Source organism: Procambarus clarkii, chromosome 60, assembly GCF_040958095.1.
Source record: "Procambarus clarkii isolate CNS0578487 chromosome 60, FALCON_Pclarkii_2.0, whole genome shotgun sequence".
NCBI lineage: Eukaryota > Metazoa > Arthropoda > Malacostraca > Decapoda > Cambaridae > Procambarus > Procambarus clarkii.
This window is the reverse complement of record NC_091209.1, coordinates 12,433,227-12,453,598: the sequence shown is the minus strand read 5'-3', so window position 1 is coordinate 12,453,598 and position 20,372 is coordinate 12,433,227. Positions and strand designations below refer to the sequence as shown.

Sequence of the window (20,372 nt, the reverse complement as noted above, 5' to 3'; positions counted from 1 at the left end):
AAATCATAGAATATACATTATTATAGACATTTGAATCATAGTCATTTTCATATCAAATACAGTAATAAAATCATAGAATATCAAATATCATAACATATCCAATACAGTAATAAATAAATCAGTCTTAAAATAGCAATTTGAACATATCAAATACAGTAATAAAATCATAGAATATACATTATCATAGACATTAAATCATAGTCATAACATATTCAATACAGTAACAAATCATATCCAATACAGTAACAAATCATAGAATATACATTATCATATCAAATACAGTAACAAATCATAGCCAATACAATATCATAGACATTTGAATATAGTTATAGATAATACATAGACAATACAGTAACAGACTTAGTTGTTGTTAGGGAATAATTGCTGAGCGACTCTATCCCGCTTTTCCCAAAGATTAAAAATGGGGAACAATTGACGTCTTGGTTGGGGATTATCTACAATTACTGGATCCCCTACCTGTACCTCTTCCTCTACCTGTACCTCTTCCTGTACTTCTTCCTCTACCTGTACCTGTACCTCACGCTCTGGAATGTCTGGGTGACCGTAAGCTAATGACTCTGTGGGACTAATGAGGTACCTCTTGTCATCAAAAGCTGACAGGCCGCGCTTAGTTGTTTTACACGTGCATATCTGTCCATTAACATTACGAATAGATCGGGATACAAAATTAAAAGTTGTATTTGTCTCTAATGTGTTCTGAAAAGATGCATGTGTTATTTTCTTTTGTTGGTGATAAGGAATCCCTTTACATTTACATAAATGTTCATTATCAAGGGTTAGGAGAGAGTAAGTTTTAGGCTTGAGTGCAATTAATTCAGTTATGATTTTCTGCTTTACTTCTGACTTGAGGAGTCCTAGTTCACCTTTGCGAGTAGCAGAATACATGGGATGATCTTTGTCGAAATTACTGAAATCCATATAATCTACTAGAGGAGCTTTTGTCATTTCTTGGAAAGCATCTTTACAGGTCAGAGTAAATATGAATGAGTCTGTATCCGTATAAATTAGTCTAGCTCTCTCCCCATAATGGGCTTTAACTACATTATACCAGAACTCGTATAAACGCCTCTTGGCTATCTGCAAGATCTGATATCCCATGTAAGAAGGAGTGGTAACTTTAAGGATGTCTTTCATTACTGTACAGAGAACCCTATCTTGACCTAAAGAGACAGCTCGTTTATACAAAGGGTTTCTTGCATGAGTTAAGAATGAATGTTTTGTCGTTACTAGATGGTGAGTATTAGCATATCGAGATATATTTGTCATTGATTTCCCGTACAGACTATTACTTATGAGTTTAAAAGCTTTTCCTTTAACTTTACAGGTGGTATTGGCTCGTTCTCGAATGTTGGTTGAAATAAAATCTTTTAAATAGGGAGCCTGTTTAAATTCATAGATTGTTTTTACTCGTTCAACTTCTAGTCCAAGTTTTAATAGCAATTGCAGGAAATCAAGGCTTACTAAGTAGTCGTTTTGGGGCAAGTGAGATGCAATTAACTTAGTATTTTTAGGTGGGAGCTTACGTTTTTCATCATTAAGGGTTTTCTTACTGTACTCTGACAAAAACTCCTCCGTTATATTAGTATGAGACAGTACAAGGGGCAGATCATCAGTATACCTGGCTACCTCGGGAGATACATGTTTTGTATCGCATAAAATCCAATAACCTTTGTCTTGATTACAGGGGATATGCTGTAACCCTTGCCCTAATAAGGTATCCCGCTCAAGGTCAGTTAATTGTCTAATCCCTCCCTGGGGAAGTACCTCAGCCATGCACGCTGCATATAAGCTGTTAAAGTCGAGGTACAAAATGTGAGTATCGTCATCAGAGCTAGGGTTAGATGTAGTGTGCTCGTTAACAGCCTGTGTAAATTGTCTAATGGAAGATGTGAACCCTCCTCTAAGATTCCTTCTCAACAAATCATATATATTCTGATCATACACATAGTCAAGTACAACTTTTGATTTAAATAGGAAAGCGTCCCAAGCATAACTAGGAAGTGATACATAGAAAACAATATCTAGTTCATAAATTTCTTTCAGTGACGTTCGCCAAAGTGTAAATATATCAACTAGCATTCCCACATCAACTTTTAAATATAACATGAGGTAATCCTTGATGTTTGTACAGTTCCCTAAATTAAATACTTTAAGAGCATTGTTATAATCTTCTTCAGACAGTGGAGAGTCATGTAAAACATTGTAAAACTTATCTCGCGAAGGGAGCTGAGGTTCATCTAACACGTCCATGGAAGAAATATAATCATAACATAGGCTTTGTTTACCTTTAATTAACAGAGCTTTAGCTTCATCGGATACGCCATTTAGTATGTGTTCAGTGTACTTGGTGGCTTTCTTACCGGCAACGTGCTCGCTTGCTAAGGTTCCTAATGACCCATTAAGGAGAGCTAGGCTATCTAGGAATTTAAGTTTACCTATGATGACTTGCATAAATTTCAATCCTTCCTTGGTTAGAATTTCTACATTGCGGTGAGGATTTTTGGACAGTTCTTTAAGTATAATTCCAAGATCATAGGCAGCATTATGGGAAAATGTGGTTAAGTATCTACGAGCATTTTTACATTGTAAATTGCAACGAGCACAATAAGCACCTAAGTAATTATTTTCCTGAATAGCATGATTATGATGTCTATGTTTATCTTTCTTATCCTTGAAAGTTTGATGACACAATTGACACGTATTTTGTCTTTGAAACATTCTTTCCTGTTCTCTAGACAAGTTCTTAGGGAAGTTGGGGAGCTGAGCATGAATAGCTTTCCATGAGGCTTCTAGCTTGGTAATAAAATGATTGACCGCATCTGGACCTACGTATGAATACGTTTCTACGACATTGAATTCCCTGTCTAAAATCATGTAAGCATAAGCAATTGCTTTATGCTTACATTCCACCATGCCTCTAGGATTTTGACGGTCTAATAGACATTCAACATCGTAATAGGCGGTGTGAGTTGGGCTATAGGTCCTACCGTAATTTTTAAAACTGATTTTATCACTAGGATTATAGAATGAAAATACTTGGGATACAGTGCATGACTCTTCGTGAGCCTGAATTTCATCTAAGGGAGCATGCAAAAGACAAATTTTGCAGAATTTATGAGTGTTAGGAATCCTTTCAGAATGGTGGTTAATACTCTTTACAAATTTATCAAAATCCTTGATCAGACAGAGATGCTTGCCTTCTAATAACAACAAAGGGACTTTATCGACATACTTTTCCTGGCTTTTCCTAGCTAAACTAAGATAGTATCTGTTACTTTCATGAGTTACTGTATAAATATAAATAGAAATTTTGTTAAGCTTCTCTATTTTCTTAAGATTATCAAATGATACGGGGAATCTGATTTCATCTGCCCATACTACGAATCTTCTACACCATCGAAGGTTTTTGTAACACTTTCTAACGTTATCCATGGTCCTGCCCATTGCTAAGTTTTTATACGCCGCAATGCACTGTAACAAACACTCATCTCCTTCACTTTCAGGATTAAATACCGATTCTTTACCCTTTAATTTTGCAGGATATGGTACGTAAGATCCAAGGTGCATAGGGTGGCGAATATACGAAAAATTAATGGCAAAGCCTGACATGGAATGAATTCCTACACTTGAGGATTGGACATTTTTTAGGCATTCGTCAATTTTAGCAGACATTTCGTCAACCCATGAATTTACAAGAACTTCCACCTCTTCCTGTGTAACAATCTGAGTTTCGCCTCTAATTGAAAATACTTCGTCTAATATTTCATATTGATTGTCGGCATGATTAAGTTTTTGCAAAATTAGGCTTACATCAGGGTAAATGTGAAATGAGGGAGGGAATTCTTCCTGTATTTGTCTGAACTGATTGTCTATATATTCTATAAAAAATTCCCTATACCTATTTATATATACGCTGGGGTCAGCGTCTAAATGTCCGGGAATGGAGAACGAATGTCTCGAGAAAGAACCTTCGAAATGGTTAATGACTTCTAACACTCGCGGAACAACGTTATCTAAGTTAAGTACCTCTGGGGAATCTGGAGCGTTGACTTCTTCATCTGATATGTCGTGAACAGGGGGTTGATTGTCTTCTTCTTCATCTGAAGATGCATGCTGGTTGCCGTCTGGTGCATCTTCTTCTAGCTCCTGGGACAGCTGGGGTTGACTGCGTACAGGTGTGCTCCACTCAGAGGGTTGGGTTGAATCCGGGGGAGATTCTGTAATATAATATTAGCAATGAATAAACATTAAGAGGAAAACAAATTTGAAAACAATAAGATGATTTGAAAACCTTAATAGGAAAATATTGTGTAAATAAGAGGAATTATTATTAAGAGGAAAAACAAAAGTCTAAATAAGAGGAAAAACTGAATTACAGATAAATAATAATATTACTTACGAGCTGGGATGTTGATTCCACCAAGTATGAGATTCTCTTGATCACGAATAGGAACTCCTGTAATGGAAACATTTTTCTGTATGAGTACTTATTACTTGTTTATACACTTGTTAAAATATACAATTAATAACTTTTAAAATTACGAAAATTATTGTGAAAACGTACGGTTATTTATGATGCGACGGCGTTTGGGTGGAGGATCAATGACGTTTCTGGCTTCGGTGGGAGGCTCCCGGTTAACGGAGAAACGGCAGTATGGGCAGGAAGTAGAACCATGAACTGAAATGAAAATAATATATATATAAATTGACTGTCTGTATGTATGTATGTGTGTTTCGGATATATATTTTCTTTGAAAGTTTATTGAATGTGCGAGAAGAAGCGGTACTTACGATTTGCACAATAGAGTTGTCCACAGCTGGTACAGGTTACGTCAAAATGTCCAGGCGGTGTAGGCCCGTTGCATCCTATACAGTATAGTCTGCATTCTTGAAGAGCGTTGATGGACATTTCACCTAGGCATGTTAAACATCGTGTTTGACACACATGAACGATTTCGTTGTTGATAGGAGACAGGCACAGAGGACACACTGACATGATGATATGACTAGGCTAGGGGAACCTTGTGAACAGGATGAAGATTGAATGTTGACTGAAAGTGTAGGCCTCCGAGACTTTGGCGATCTGAGGGGGCCCCTGAATGAGCGTAATAACGATAGTGTGCCCCTGAGTGAGCGTTTGGCTGTTTTATTAATAGCGAGAATGATTGGCGAATACTGGGAATAAACTCTTTTATTATAAATTGTGTAAACTATGAATTAGATGACTAAATAAATTATAAATAAATAAATAAATAAGTTTTATTAACGCTTAATGTATATATATATAAATTATTACGGTGGCGAATGCCGACAATGACTGGTGGATGTCTGGGGCAGGTAATCAGGTGATGATTGCCTCGGGCAGATAGCCTGGGGCAGGTATCTGGGGTCAGCTTAGATAGTCTCTGAGGCAGTTTTCAGTATTAAAGGTTACATTGAGATGCTTCGGTTTTGTATAAAACTGACTGGTTAATGAAAAAGGAATAAAACATTAGTATGTCAGAAAATAGGAAGAGGGAATAATATGAAGAGGAGAGAGAGAGGAGGGAGAGAGAGAGAGAGGAGGGAGAGAGAGAGAGAGGAGGGACGGTCCAGATATTATGGATAAGATAAGATAAGATTAAGAGCCGACTGGCTGGCTGGGCGCAAAGTAAATAAAGGTGACGCGACAGATTGCGAGGTAAGGGGGGGAGGGAGGGGGGTGTGATGTACGAAACCACGACTTATACAGATAACTTTCTAAATTTATATGAATAACTAAGGCTTACATAGACGATTTTGTAAGTTGAAAACATGTAAAACATGTCCGTAGAGTTCTCCTGGAAACCCTAAAGCGCTACACACGTTATTTGAATTTCTCCCATAAGGACATAACAAACTTCTAAGTCTCGGAAATTATTTTTCTCATAAGAACTTTAACAAACTCGTATGCCATTATTTTTCATTATAAGAATTCCCTAATTCCAAATCTGCGACTCCCCAAATTTGCTGGAAAACCCTGGCGGTCCACAGACGAATTTCTAAATTTGCCGGAAAACCCTGGCGGTCCACAGACGAATTTCTAAATTTACCTGAAACCCTTGGGGTCCACAGACGAATTTCCCCAAAAACAAAAATTCGTCTGTGGACCGCCAACCCCACTACTACCACCATCTCCCTCTACACCACCATCTCCCTCTACACCACCACCATCTCCCTCTACACCACCACCATCTCCCTCTACACCACCACCATCTCCCTCTACACCACCACCGTATCACAGTCGCAATTTACAACAATCCATGGACCCTGGTTCGATTCCCTGCCGAGACAAATGGACAGCTTTCTGTCCATCTGATGCCTCTGATCACCTGGTAGTAAATAGGTACCAGGGTGAAAACAGCTAGATCTAAAGTGTATATGTTTCACTGGATACGACAGAGAAAAATAGGTCAGGAGTCAGGACATTCGACTACTTATGATTAGAAAGGCGGGAGTCCAACAGCTATAAAGCTCGATCCCGCAAGTACATATAGGTAAATATATGTATATATTATGTATATATATGTATATAATAGGTAAATATATGTATCTTCCCCCTCCCCACGGGGATAGGCTGGCAAGGCCCTGGATAAGGTAAAGGACGAACTCACCCCGTTCCCTTCACATCCCACCACAGGGAGTAAGCTAATCTTGCTCCCTCCGTCCGGGCTGCTGTTCTGGGGTTCCGCCTCAGATTAAGCCCTCCCGGGGCGCCGCCCACTACCTCTCTTCCCCACCATATGACCAGGAGACAAGTCTGAGGTTGGCTCCAAGATGTTTTGAGGTGTTCCAGTTCTCTAGGGGGGGTGGAGGGGTGGTATTGTGGGGAGGGGGGATTGTGGGGGGGGGGTTTATGTGAGGGGTTGATGGGGTAGTGTTGTGGGGGGGGGTGTTTGTCGGTATGCGTAGGGTTTAGTGAGATTTGTTTGTACAAACACGTGAGGAAAAGAGTGGATAAAGTTAGTTGCTTGTTTGGAGGTATTACGTCAGTGTTTGTTGTGTGTTTGGCCTTGTTTGGGTGTGGTTGGGCCTGTATGTTTGGATGGTTCTACTTGATTTGATTTGTCGGTATGAATGGATTTCGTGTTTGGATTGGGTCGGTGTGTGTGTGTGTGTGTGTGTGTGTGTGTGTGTGTGTGTGTGTGTGTGTGTGTGTGTGTGTGGGTGTGTGTGTGTGTGTGGGGAGTGGGTGGTGGTGTTTGGTGGTGGGGGTGTATGTGGGTGTCGTGGGAGGGGGGGCGGGCAGCTTAGGGTAGTGGGAGTAGAGTGGGGTTGTAGACTAAGAATTAATTCTCTCTCAGTGATTCGCATCCCAAATGTTATTTCAGAATTTGATTTTTTGACCAAATTGTTTTACTTCGAATGGGCGGTGTTAAGGGGGGGGGGGGAGGGGGGGTGTTTGACGGGAACACCCAACACCCTCAGTCTCCCGTGCTGAGGGTCGGGTGTTTGAGTCTCCTAGTGCCCAGATTGTGTGCGTTTGCGTGCAAGGTGAAGTGTGAACTGAAAATTCTGCCTTAGTCTCCAGGATGGCAGGATATACCTAATTGAAGACTGATTTTTTGATAATTGGACGAGCGTATTTACGATGTAGTGCTTCGACTATGTCTGATCTTCCTTCGTTGTATATGACCGGCTATTTTAGTGTTGCAGTTCAGAATATATCTCTTGATCTGATTGCGGGTTGAGATTGTGTGTGTTGATGGAGCCTTGCAGTCTATGCATTGTCAGGTTCTACTGAAAGCGATCTCGTCTTGCCTATATACTGAGATCGTTTGGGGCTGACAGTCGCTAAGCTGAAACAGACGACATTCATCTCTTTCAAGGCGAGTTGTTGACAAGCAAAGTAAATTGCCAAACTTTATCTTCTGGTTAGTGATTTAGTTCCAAGATTCAAAGCGAATCTTTAAGTTACAAAAATGCAGAACAAAAGCATTATAGACACAATAATAAGGGGGGAAGGGAAGGGAACTATCAGGGGGAAATCACCAAACCATTACGACTATATAGCACTTGGAAGGGGTCAGGATAAGAATGTGGGATGGGACGGAGGGAAAGGAATGGTGTCCAACCACTTGTGGACGGCCGGGGATTGAACGCAGACCTGCACGAAGCGAGACCGTCGCTCTACCGTCCAGCCCAACAGGTTATAATAATAATAAAACAATAAAATCGTGAGAATAATTCAAGAAGTAACTCTATAAGCCTCTGAGAACCTTTGGGTCTTGAAATCACTCTTCTCAGATTGCATAATTAAAAGCCATCCACATTGAGGAAGGTCTCAACATTCATCGGCTTAATTAACCAACTGATAAAACCCCCACAACTGCCAAACGACTCTTTCATCAGTTTCCACTAAGGCAGACGACCATTAAGCCAAGACGTATCCGCCCTCCGGTAAGATGCTCGCTTGACTATTATACCAAGAAAGGAAAGTCAGTTTGCCGAGCCATTAACGCGAATCCTGGCGGGAGTTGCCAGTTCTCACCAGTTGACACTTCGTAAAAAATAATGAAACTGTCTTACCAAACCAGAAACTTACCCAAAAAAAAAAGGTATTCAAGTACTTTGCCTGGCAAGCGTTCGAACCCAAGTAACCGACCTAATCTATCGAGGCTGATGTTCAGAAAACGTCTATATTAGGGTGTTTTGAAATGTTCTAATGCGTCGCATTTTTAACTGGTTGGGTTGATGCCGTATTAAAAAAAATGTGACGTTTTAGGAGACAGGAGAAGCTGTGGTGTACTTGGCTGTGTGTACAAGGGACACATATACACACCGACATGTGTGTTTCAGTTCTCAGTATGTATATATTCAGTCCTGTATATATTGTACAGGACTGAAGTATACTTGCTGGTTGGGTAGTAATTGTCGTGGTCTTAATAACCCTCCAGAGGTTGGTAGGCTTTAATAACCCTCCAGAGGTTAATAGGCCTTAATAACCCTCCAGAGGTTGATAGGCCTTAATAACCCTCCAGAGGTTGACAGGCCTTAATAACCCTCCAGAGGTTGACAGGCCTTAATAACCCTCCAGAGGTTGACAGGCCTTAATAACCCTCCAGAGGTTGATAGGCCTTAATAACCCTCCAGAGGTTGACAGGCCTTAATAACCCTCCAGAGGTTGATAGGCCTTAATAACCCTCCAGAGGTTGATAGGCCTTAATAACCCTCCAGAGGTTGATAGGCCTTAATAACCCTCCAGAGGTTGACAGGCCTTAATAACCCTCCAGAGGTTGACAGGCCTTAATAACCCTCCAGAGGTTGACAGGCCTTAACAACCCTCCACAGGTTGATAAGTCTTAACAACCCTCCAGAGGTTGACAGGCCTTAATAACCCTCCAGGTTGAAAAGCTTTAATTACTCCCCCCCCCCCCCCCCCAAACAAAGGTCAATATAAGCCTTAACAACACCGACACAGGCCTAATGACTGGATAGTCATTAACGTCATGTTGAAGAGTATAACCCAACCATTCACCTAGAGTGTTCAGGTGTTCGATCACCTGAAGCCACCTGTCACAGGTAACTGTAGCCTTACCTGAGCCTCGCAATTACTCTCTCACACTGACGGTCTCTGTGTCACATGTATAATTGGTTTACACCTGACACCAATCACAATTGTTGAAAATGTTGCTGTCAGCCCTTGGAGTATCTGTGATTTCTTTCCTCCTTAGGCTGAGCCGGTTCCTCCCGGTCGGCCGAGCGGACAGCACGCTGGACACGTGATCATGTGGTCCCGGGTTAGATCCTGGGCGCCGGAGAGAAACAATTGGCAGAGTTTCTTTCACTTTATGCCCCTGTTACCTAGCGGTAAAATAGGTACCTGGGTGTTAGCTGTCACGGGCTGCTTTCTGGGGGTGGAGGCCTGGTCGAGGACCGGGCCGCAGGGACACTAAAGCCCCGAAATCATCTCAAGATAACCTCAAGATAGCTTGCACATTGCTCCAATCATTCAAGCCTAAGTCTTGTCAACCAGTCCTCTTGGTAGGACGTCGTATTTTGACGTATGCTTTACCTAAGGGCAAAAATTGTCGTACTAGAAATTGACAGCGGCTCGCGAAATTGATGTGTCTTGTCCCATTTTCTGTTTTGGGTTCTTTGGTAGGTTAGAATTAGGGCACGTTAGTACGACAGTTTCTTGACGTTGGGACACCTTAAGAGGATGCGTTGGGGGCTAGATTCACGAAGCTGTTACGCAAGTACTTACGACGAAGCAGTTACGCAAGTACTTACGAACGTGTACATCTTTCCTCAATCTTTGACGGCTTTGGTTACATTTATTAAACAGTTTACAAGCATGAAAACTTGTCAATCAACTGTTGTTATTGTTATAAACAGCCTCCTGGTGCTTCGGAGCTCATTAACTGTTTAATAATTGTAAACAAAGCCGCCAAACATTGAGGAAAAGATGGACAGGTTCGTAAGTGCTTGCGTAACTGCTTCGTGAATCTGGCCCACCGTTTAATAAACGTAAACAGAGCCACCGTTTTGTGAGGGAAAGATGTACAGGTTTCGTAAGCCGTTACGCAAAATTGTTGATTAGACTTACGAACGAAACCCCCCTTTGCTGCAGTCTCCAAAGGCACAACCTGCTCACTCTCCTTTCTCTTAGCCTACAACTTTCTCCTCACCCCCACCCTGCTCCTAGGGCTCTCTCTCCACCCACGCCACCCACACACCCCCACCCACACACCCCCACCCACACACCCCCACCCACACACCCCACCACTCACACACACCCCACCCACATACCCCAGCCACATAGCCCATCCACGCCACTCACCCCCCCCTCCCACACCCCCCCACCCACACCCCCCTCCCATACACCCCCCCCTCCCACACCCCCCCCTCCCACACACCCCCCCCTCCCACACCCCCCCCTCCCACACCCCCCCCCCCCCACACACACACCCCCCCCCCCCCACACACACACCCCCCACCCACACCTCACCACCCACACCTCACCCACACCTCACCAACGCCACCCACACACCCCACCCACACCCCCACCCACACACCCCACCCACCCACGCCCCCACAACACACCACCCCACCCACGCCCCCACCGACACACCCACGCCACCCACCCACCCCCACACTGCTCTGGACGTACCCTACCCAACTCATAATTTCCAGAGCCGTGATAGTATCATGAATTACACAGTGGGTACAATAGAGAAGTTTTCACACAAAAATTCACCTTTTCTTGTCCACAGCCAGAAAAAAAAACCCCGCCTCGGAGCTCTTGTCCAGCAAACAGGTTTTAATCAACTTTTTTTTTTTTGTATAGATATACCTTCGTGAGGTCTTTGGGTTTCTAAATTCATTCTCATAAGGGTGAATAGGTTTTTTTGAGAACGTGAGACGCAGGCGTCGAAACCTGTCTTAGAATAGCTGACTCCTGAACAAGGCTTTTTCGGTGCGCCTTAGTTTGAAACTTGTGGGAGAAAAAAATTTATATAGAATTCAAATAGATTTGGCGTGTTTTCCTAAGAGTACTTGGCTATTAGTGACTACGGGGGGAGGGAGGGTCTAGCTCTTGGTACCCCGCCCACCTGTACTGTACCTGTTGTTATAATTAATTAAACTATTCTGACGGTAGAATTCGTTGGCGAATCTGGCCCATAGGCCAATATGTCCGAGGTGGTGTTGGTTGGGGGTTGTGGTGGGGGGGGGTTGTGTAACACTTTCAGTTGTAATGATGGGTTGTAAAGCATCGGGAAGGGAAGTCTCAGAACCCCCCCCCCTAGCTACCTATTTTACAACCCCGTGTAATGGGTTGTGTACCTATTTAACCTATGTAATGGGTTCTGTACCTATTTTACAACATATGTAATAGGTTGTGTACCTATTTTACAACATATGTAATGGGTTGTGTACCTATTTTACAATATATGTAATGGGTTGTGTACCTATTTTACAACATATGTAATGGGTTGTGTACCTATTTTACAACATATGTAATGGGTTGTGTACCTATTTTACAACCCCGCGTAATGGGTTGTGTACCTATTTTACAACCCCGCGTAATGGGTTGTGTACCTATTTTACAACCCCGTGTAATGGGTTGTGTACCTATTTTACAACCTATTTGTAAATGTAGGTACTGTACCTATTTTACCAGCCATGCATACCAACTGATCCCATAACCTTCAACCTATCCAGCTACTCTTTAACTGTCTACTCCCTAGGTTGGATAGGTCGAAGGTGATGGATTAGAAGTGGGAGAATCCTCACCACCTGTGAGTACACATTAAAGTATATATATATATATATATATATATATATATATATATATATATATATATATATATATATATATATATATATATATATATATATATACCAACACTCAAGTACTGACAGTGATTTGAGACGCTAATGAGTGGTACAGTAGTTACAGATCAGCTGTAGTTTCAACTGGAAGAGTTGTGGTAGTTAGATTAAGAGTATGTGGTGTAGTTGTAGTGGTAGTATTACCAGTAGTAGTAATAATAAGAGTAGTTCAACATACCTGTTTACTGTGAATGGTTGGTTTATGCAATTTTGTTCTGCCATCAGGCTGAGCCGGATGAGAGAGAGTAAGGACAGAGCCTTGTGATTTTCTGTTCTGATCTCGTCTGTCCAATTAATAGTTGAAGTCAGGAAAGTTTGTGTTCGAGAGATCACCTGTCATCCGAACACGATTCTGTCAGATATTGCTCTACTTCTGTGGGGTCTCGCCCAAGAATGAACGTTCGAAATAAAATCTAATTTAAAACCCGAGGGCAGGTAAGCAGGGGGTGGAAGACTGTTCGAAATCTTAAGTCTTAAAATAGAAAAGTCGATGTTCGAAATCTCTTAACATCATATTCTGGAAACCATATTTTTATATAATCTTTAAGCAATTTTTTGCATGTGGGGATCTCCTTGGAATTTGTAAAATTCTTCGTTAGAACATTAGAGTAAACTGCAGAAGGCCTATTGGCCTATACGAGGCAGCTCCAACTTATATCCTCCCCAGCTCATTCATATGTCTAACCTACGCTTGAAACAATTCAACGAATCCCTAGAAATATGATTTTTGTGTTTCTCTGGAACCATTAACTTTATCACATAATGAAGTTCATTCATAATGATGTACTACCAGAAATCTTAGACAATGAACCAGTTTGGCTAACTGTAGGTGCAGCCTGCACATGACTGTTAAAACTGCCACCCAGTTAAGTGGGTGTGGAGCAGGATTAGTAACTGTGTGGGCTGGTTAATCACCAAATGTAAACTGCCTTGTATAGAGACTGTTGTGGGCCACTAATTGAACCACCTGTGATAAAAAAAAAAAAGACTTGAACATATCCACAAAGGGCCGTGACGATGGTTCGAACCTACGTCCAAGAGGATCCCAGACGCTGCCTTAATCGACTGAGACTATTGATAAATGTGTTAAAATTGTATAATGTCACAATGTTACTTGTTTAGATAAGAGAACTATGGGGTTCAGATTCTGAACCCATTATGGGTCTTTGTAACCTCTTCCCCACCGCCCATGGGATGGGTATGGGACGCAATACCGCCCGTGGGATGGGCATGGGTCGCAATACCGCCCATGGGATGGGTATGGGACGTATAATTGACTAAAATCAAATCTTTATGAAAACCGTTTTTAATATTTTGTGAATATCACAATAAAATGCCCGAACACAACCCAGCCCACACATACGTGTAAGTGGACAAATACATGTATGATATACATGTATATTCATACAGCAGTGTATACTTGGGTATATGTAGACGCAGTATACTTGTCAGCGGCAGCGACGGAGTCTCTCATCAATCATGAGTAAGTATGTTGCGGGTGAGTGAGTATGTGGGTAAATGTTGCTTTCACGCACACGCGCGCGCATACACACACACACACACACACACACACACACACACACACACACACACACACACACACACACACACACACACGCACACCAACTGCAGACCAAAGAGCCAAAGCTCAACCCCCGCAAGCACAAATAGGTGAGTACACACACAAAGGGGGGCCTGATAGCTTAGTGGACAGCGCTCTGTACTCGTAATCCTAGGGTCCGGGTTCGATCCCTGGTGATGGCAGAAACAAATGGGCAGAGTTTCTTTCACCCTGATATCCCTGTTACCTAGCAGTAAATAGGTACCTGGGAGTTAGACAGCTGTTACGGGCTGCTTCCTGTGTGTGTAGGGGGGGGGGGATAAAAAAATAGTAGTAACAGTTGAGAGGCGGGCTGAAAGAGCAGAGCTCAACCCCCGCAAGCACAACTAGGTGAGTACACACACACACACACACACACACACACACACACACACACACACACACACAACCGCTGTCTACAGTGCCTGCCTATAACTCTTATAACCTTTTATGCTATTGGTTCCTCTCAGGTTCCTCCCTCTCTCTCTCTCTCTCTCTCTCTCTCTCTCTCTCTCTCTCTCTCTCTCTCTCTCTCTCTCTCTCTCTCTCTCTCTCTCTCAAGCCTCCTCTTCCATGCACACTTGCTCATCTCACCAGCCTCAAGAGCCCACAAAGGCGGACCCAGCAACCAATCAGAGCGGATTATCAACCATAATTGCCCTCTTGTAGATGAGTCCAGTTACACAGACTGTTGAACAAGGCCAATAAACAACTCCAGGCTTCCCCCCCCCCCTCGTTTACCCTCCTGCCTAATAGTCGTCAAGGAGCAGTTAATACATATGCAGGCGATGAGTCACAATAACGTGGCTGAAGTATGTTGACCAGACCACACACTAGAAATTGAAGGGACGACGACGTTTCGGTCCGTCCTGGACCATTCTCAAGTCGATTGAGAATGGTCCAGGACGGACCGAAACGTCGTCGTCCCTTCAATTTCTAGTGTGTGGTCTGCTCAACAGTTAATACATGTTCGGGGGCGGGTTCCCGCCTTTTGTGTTTCGCGATCCTTTGATTTGTTTACGTTTCTGTAAGCACCGAGAGCGTCGCATGCGGATTCAAGGGACGCCGGTTGTCATGTGAAGTACTGTGTATTTTATGCAATTTTTTTTTGTATTCCTGCTATGAAGATATCTAAAATAATATGCACAGGCATACATACAGTGGTAAAACGTTCGTGTGTGCTGTAAAAGAGCACTTACCTGCAGAAATAGGAGACAGCGAAGCTAAATGAAATTGCTAATAAGGCAGAGATATGTAACGAGGTTGTTGACGTTCGTGCTAGAGTATATGTAAGCTGAGTATGCCGCTAAGAGCTTTCTTCACTTGATGATGTTGTTCATGGGAAAAAGTGTACTCGTTAACATGTCAAAATGCTATGGTTGTGGCCTTGGTAGTCCTCCAGAGGTTGTTAGACTTTAAGCTAATGCTAATGAGTCTACTACGGGATCGCTATAGCCCGTGCTACTTGCAACTTTTTGTTCCAAGTAGCTGAATCGAACACATCATCATCTAAAGCTAACGCTAAAGGTGTATTGTGTAGTGAACTGCTGAAACCCGCTGTAGGCGGCGTAAGATAGCAAATTCCTCTTACATATGTGACACAGACGACATAGCCAGCCTGGGTTATTGTAGCACAGGACTAGGATTCATTAAATATTTATGCAAACAGTTACGAAACCTGTACATCACTTTTTAATAACTTTTTTTTCAACATTAAACAGTTAAAAGGCACTCCCAAACTATAGCCTTTGAAAATGTTGACCAAGATCAACGCAACACATCTCTTACCGTCAGGATATATCGAACTGTAGTTGTTCAACTTCTCAATTGAGGGGAAAAAAAGTTGTATGTAAGTTTGCCTATTATGAAGAGCTAAATAACAGTTGAAAAATCTGTGAAGAAAAAATAACATTTCATCCTTAATAAGAGTCACTGGGATACGGGATAAGAGCTAGGGCTGACCCCGACCAGCCTATGACAGTCCCTTACCACCCATGTGTTATCTTGCACACTCTCTAGAATTTTCATTTCTCCCTTCTCGAAAAAACGAGAACACAAAATCCGCAATACAACCATTGCACAGCCTTTCATCAAAGGAAACTCATGAGCGTCCTGAGCATTTCCCTTCCACTGGACAAACACAAACAAGAAATTGCATATATAAAAAATCAGAATTCCGGAAATTCGGATTAGAAGAGATCGCAAAAAAAAATTATCCTCTGAAATTCCTCAAAACCACGTAATCTGGCTCTCGGCGCGTGTTGGTCGCTCGCGGACACGTGGCAGCGCTACTCTCACGTGTTACGACTGATCATCCGCGGTACGTGGAGCCCGGCACTCGGCCCTGGCACTCTCTGAGAGTTCATTAAGAGTGACAGTGAGGGTCTAATTTACCTCCCCCTAAGGAGGCACTCGGGGGGAGAGAGGTGAGAGGGTTGAGGGGCGTCAGAGTGTGAAGTTGTGGCCATCAAAGGTGTTTGGTGAAGGGTCCTTGTCGAGGCAATAGTTGTTGGTGTGTGGTTGTTGGTGTGTGGTTGTTGGTGTGTGGTTGTTGGTGTGTGGTTGTTGGTGTGTGGTTGTTATGGTTGGTTGTTGGTGTGGTTGGAGCATTGTGCTGGGATGTGTGATCTCAACCTTACCATCCATTTACAACTTAAAACTTATTTTCTATATGACGAAACGTTTGTCATACACAATATGAACTTCGTGTTTAGAAATAAAAAAGGGGGGAAAAAAAGCCTTGATGGAGCTTGAACTTTAACCTGTGTAAAAGTCGTGAAATTATATTATGCATGATTCAAGCATACATAAATTAGTTTATAATGAGTATATATTATCTAATTTTCGTTTGATTTATGTATTCAGAAATAGCAGCATGGATTCAGATTTTCATCAATGCGGAGATTTGCACATGAACACATGAACAAATACGCACATGAACGAATACGCACATGAATAAATACGTACATATATATATATATATGACAATGTCAGACCACGGAGGAAAAATGAAACAGCTTTGACCTTCTGAAGATGTATTTAATATACGAAAGTACTTAAGGAAATTTCCTGTTTCATTTTTCCTCCGTGGTCTGACATTGTCACATTCTTAATCACGTGTTTATTTTCGTGATATACACACACACACACATATATATATATATATATATATATATATATATATATATATATATATATATATATATATATATATATATATATATATATATATATATATATATATATATATATATATGTATCAACTTGTCGTCAGAGGATATGTACCCTCCTAATAATTTCAAAGCCACTATGTAATTTGTGCCATTATCTACTTCCTATCTTTAGTTAGGTTAAAGTTGGTGTTAGGTTAGGTTGAGTTAGATCTGGTTAGGTTGAGTTAGATCTGGTTAGGTTAGGTTAGAAGTGTTATTCTCAAACATGTGAAATATGAAATTCAAAAATTATTTGAGTATCCCCTGGAATATCATACATCAAAGAAAAAGTTAACCCATAGACTTTTTATATTTTAAACCACGCATTTATAATACAATACTGTTATAACTTAAGAATATTATGTTTCGAACTAAAGCTCGCTTGCCAGTAGTTTCAAGTAGGCTTTTACTGCAACTGCATTATGCTTTCAGACCATCACGAATATCAAGATAACTATAGAGGTGATGTGTGAATGAGGTTCGTAACCGAATCACCTTACCCAGAGAATGGGCTGATGAAAAACTACCACCTAAACTAACTTACTTACATGAAACTTACTACCACCTTAAAATTTGCGCACGTGTTAAGGAAGCCCAGAGATTAGTTCTACACACTGGTATGTAAATATTGTTAGATGATTACACAAGCTTAACTATTGGTAAGTGTCATTAATAACCTTTACCTGCAAATGGCTACCTAACCTCTAGCCCAAGCTCTAAGTCAAATACTGACTTAAGTACATTTAAATAAGTCACTTAATTTACTATAATTGGACTTGAATAACTAAAAAGATCTGAATATTTCGTATGGTGCAATAACGAATTCTTTTGTGCTCAAATGTAATATTATTATACATTATGGGTTTATCTATAGGTCTAGTTTAGGTCTTGGTTATGTCTACGTGTAGATCGAGATTGGGCTTAGGTGTCAAGGTTAGGCCTAAGTAGATGAACGAAGCACGTTTCGAGTCGTTGCATTGAACAAAATCAAGTGAGATATACAAGTCAATATTTGACTTTCTAAGTTTCAATAATTCACAATTTGACTTCCTCGTTCTCAACCCATCGGCACTTTGTTGTCATGATGGGCTGAAATAAACACTGAAATATGTTTATATGTCACATATGTCAGCCCATCATGACATATGTGAAATATGTCATGATGGGCTGGAATATAATATATATATATATATATATATATATATATATATATATATATATATATATATATATATATATATATACAAATGTGTAAATGATTTACAAATGTGTAAATCCTCTTTTGTAAATCTTACAAACAGAGGTCATCAGTGGGAGTAAAGTGTTCATCATTCATAATCCAGCCCGTCAAAGGGCTGGATTATGAACAAAGGTCAAACATCATGAACAAAGGTCAAAGTTCATATCATGAAGCCATCAGACTCCCTGGTTATGAATGAAAAGCAACTCTTTTCATACATGTTCGAACATTTTTCGAGCAGTGCTTCAATGACACCTCTGTTCGAACCGCACCTCTGTAAATGCTTCACCTACGTATTACAAACACAAATAACTGCTAACAGAACCTTTAACCTAACCTACGCCTAAATATGCACATTATTCTAATATACAACATTTATATTTGAGAACATTTCTATTTTGAATGAACAGCATGTTCAACATTCAGGAACGTGACTTTGGGGTTGGCCGTTGGATGGAATGAACACAGCCTGAGGACGAGTTGCAAAAACAGGGGTTTTGGGCGGCTGGAATTCGGCTATTAGCGAGCATTTGGCTATTACTTTTTAAGGACAGGCTGAATTTTTTTTTTTCTGACAGTTCGGGTTCAGTAAAGATGGGTCATATATAAAGAATTGATTGTTGTTGTTAAAGATTCGCTACCTAGAACAAAAATTCCCAAGTAGCACGGGCTATGGTGAGCCCGTAGATTGGTTAGTTTTTCTCCATTCCATTTTCCCATTTCTCCTTCATTTATTCACTTTCCTTCTACCGTAACAAACTAAAAAATCTTATCCTCTCTATCTTCCTTCCTTCCTTCATCTGGAGAAAAGGCAACAGCGGCAGAAAGTAACCAACCACCTCGGCGTTTACATAAACAAACAGCCAATCGCAAGTAAGGTAGCAAGAGCGGGTCCTCGTGTCAACAAATCAGCTACCAACCTGTCACTCGTTAATCGATTAAAGGCCATTAGACCCACCCAGGCTGTTTACCTCGAGTCCTGGATCATGTTTGCTAGCGGCAGATCGTCTGGAATGCATCCCTCGGGGTAGCTAAAATGGTCCGTGTTGTGGGGTTGTGGCTTGGTGTTGGGTGTTGTGGGGGTATGTGTGGGGGGTGCTTGTGGGTGTTGGGTGGATGTGTGGGGGGTGCTTGTGGGTGTTGGGTGGATGTGTGGGGGGTGCTTGTGGGTGTTGGGTGGATGTGTGGGGGGTGCTTGTGGGTGTTGGGTGGATGTGTAGGGGTGCTTGTGGGTGTTGGGTGGGTGTGTGGGGGGGTGCTTGTGGGTGTTGGGTGGGTGTGTGGGGGGGTGCTTGTGGGTGTTGGGTGGGGGTGCTTGTGGGTGTTGGGTAGGTGTGCGGGAGTGCCTGTGGGTGTTGGGTGGGTGTGTGGGGGGTGCTTGTGGGTGTTGGGTAGGTGTGTGGGAGTGCCTGTGGGTGTTGTGGGGGTGTGTGGCGGGGTGCCTGTGGGTGTTGGGTATTGTGAGGGTGTGTGGGGGGGGTGCCTTTGGGTGTTTTGTGTTGTGTAGATTGGTGCCTGTGGGTGTGTGTTGGTGCATGAGGGTGTTGTGGGTGTGTGTGGTGGTGCCTGTGGGTGTGTGGTGGTGCCTGTGGGTGTGTGTGGTGGTGGTGCCTGTGGGTGTTGCGGGTTTAACCACATTGAGGAATGCCCCGCAGGGCAGAACAACTCACTATCACGTCCATCGTTTCTCTTCTCCAAGTGGAGTAAATATACCATACCAATCACCTGGGTTCTAGCAGACTCGAACCGCGAACCACACTGTGTGTGAGGCCGAAGCTCTACCGACCAAGCTATTTCACTGAGTAAATGTACATTTTCCCTTCTCATCTGTGGCTGAATTTCCTCATTGGCAAATGCCTTTTTTTCCCCAATTAGCTCTACTTTATTTCTGGAAGGTACATTCCTCGTATTGCAGCTTCAATTAATTACAATTAATTAAAACTTA

At 41.9% G+C, this 20,372-nt stretch overlaps 2 protein-coding genes and 1 long non-coding RNA gene across 4 annotated transcripts in view; 1 reads left to right on the top strand and 2 right to left on the bottom strand.

Annotated features, from left to right (window-relative positions):
- Positions 1–20,372, top strand: part of LOC123751525 (discoidin domain-containing receptor 2) — a 212,196-nt gene that overhangs the window by 89,081 nt on the left and 102,743 nt on the right. The window lies entirely within an intron of this gene.
- On the bottom strand, positions 3,800–4,682 carry LOC138353875 (uncharacterized). Its single transcript, XR_011223294.1, has 3 exons — positions 4,586–4,682; positions 4,421–4,477; positions 3,800–4,238 (listed from the first exon to the last, which is right to left on the bottom strand). It is a non-coding gene; the product is annotated as an uncharacterized lncRNA (long non-coding RNA).
- The window catches only part of LOC138353853 (uncharacterized), a 13,411-nt gene continuing 11,261 nt past the window's right edge, over positions 18,223–20,372 (bottom strand). Inside the window, exon 3 of the mRNA XM_069307281.1 lies at positions 18,223–18,276. Within this exon, the coding sequence (XP_069163382.1) occupies positions 18,223–18,276 (54 nt within the window). The remainder of the gene's footprint in view (positions 18,277–20,372) is intronic.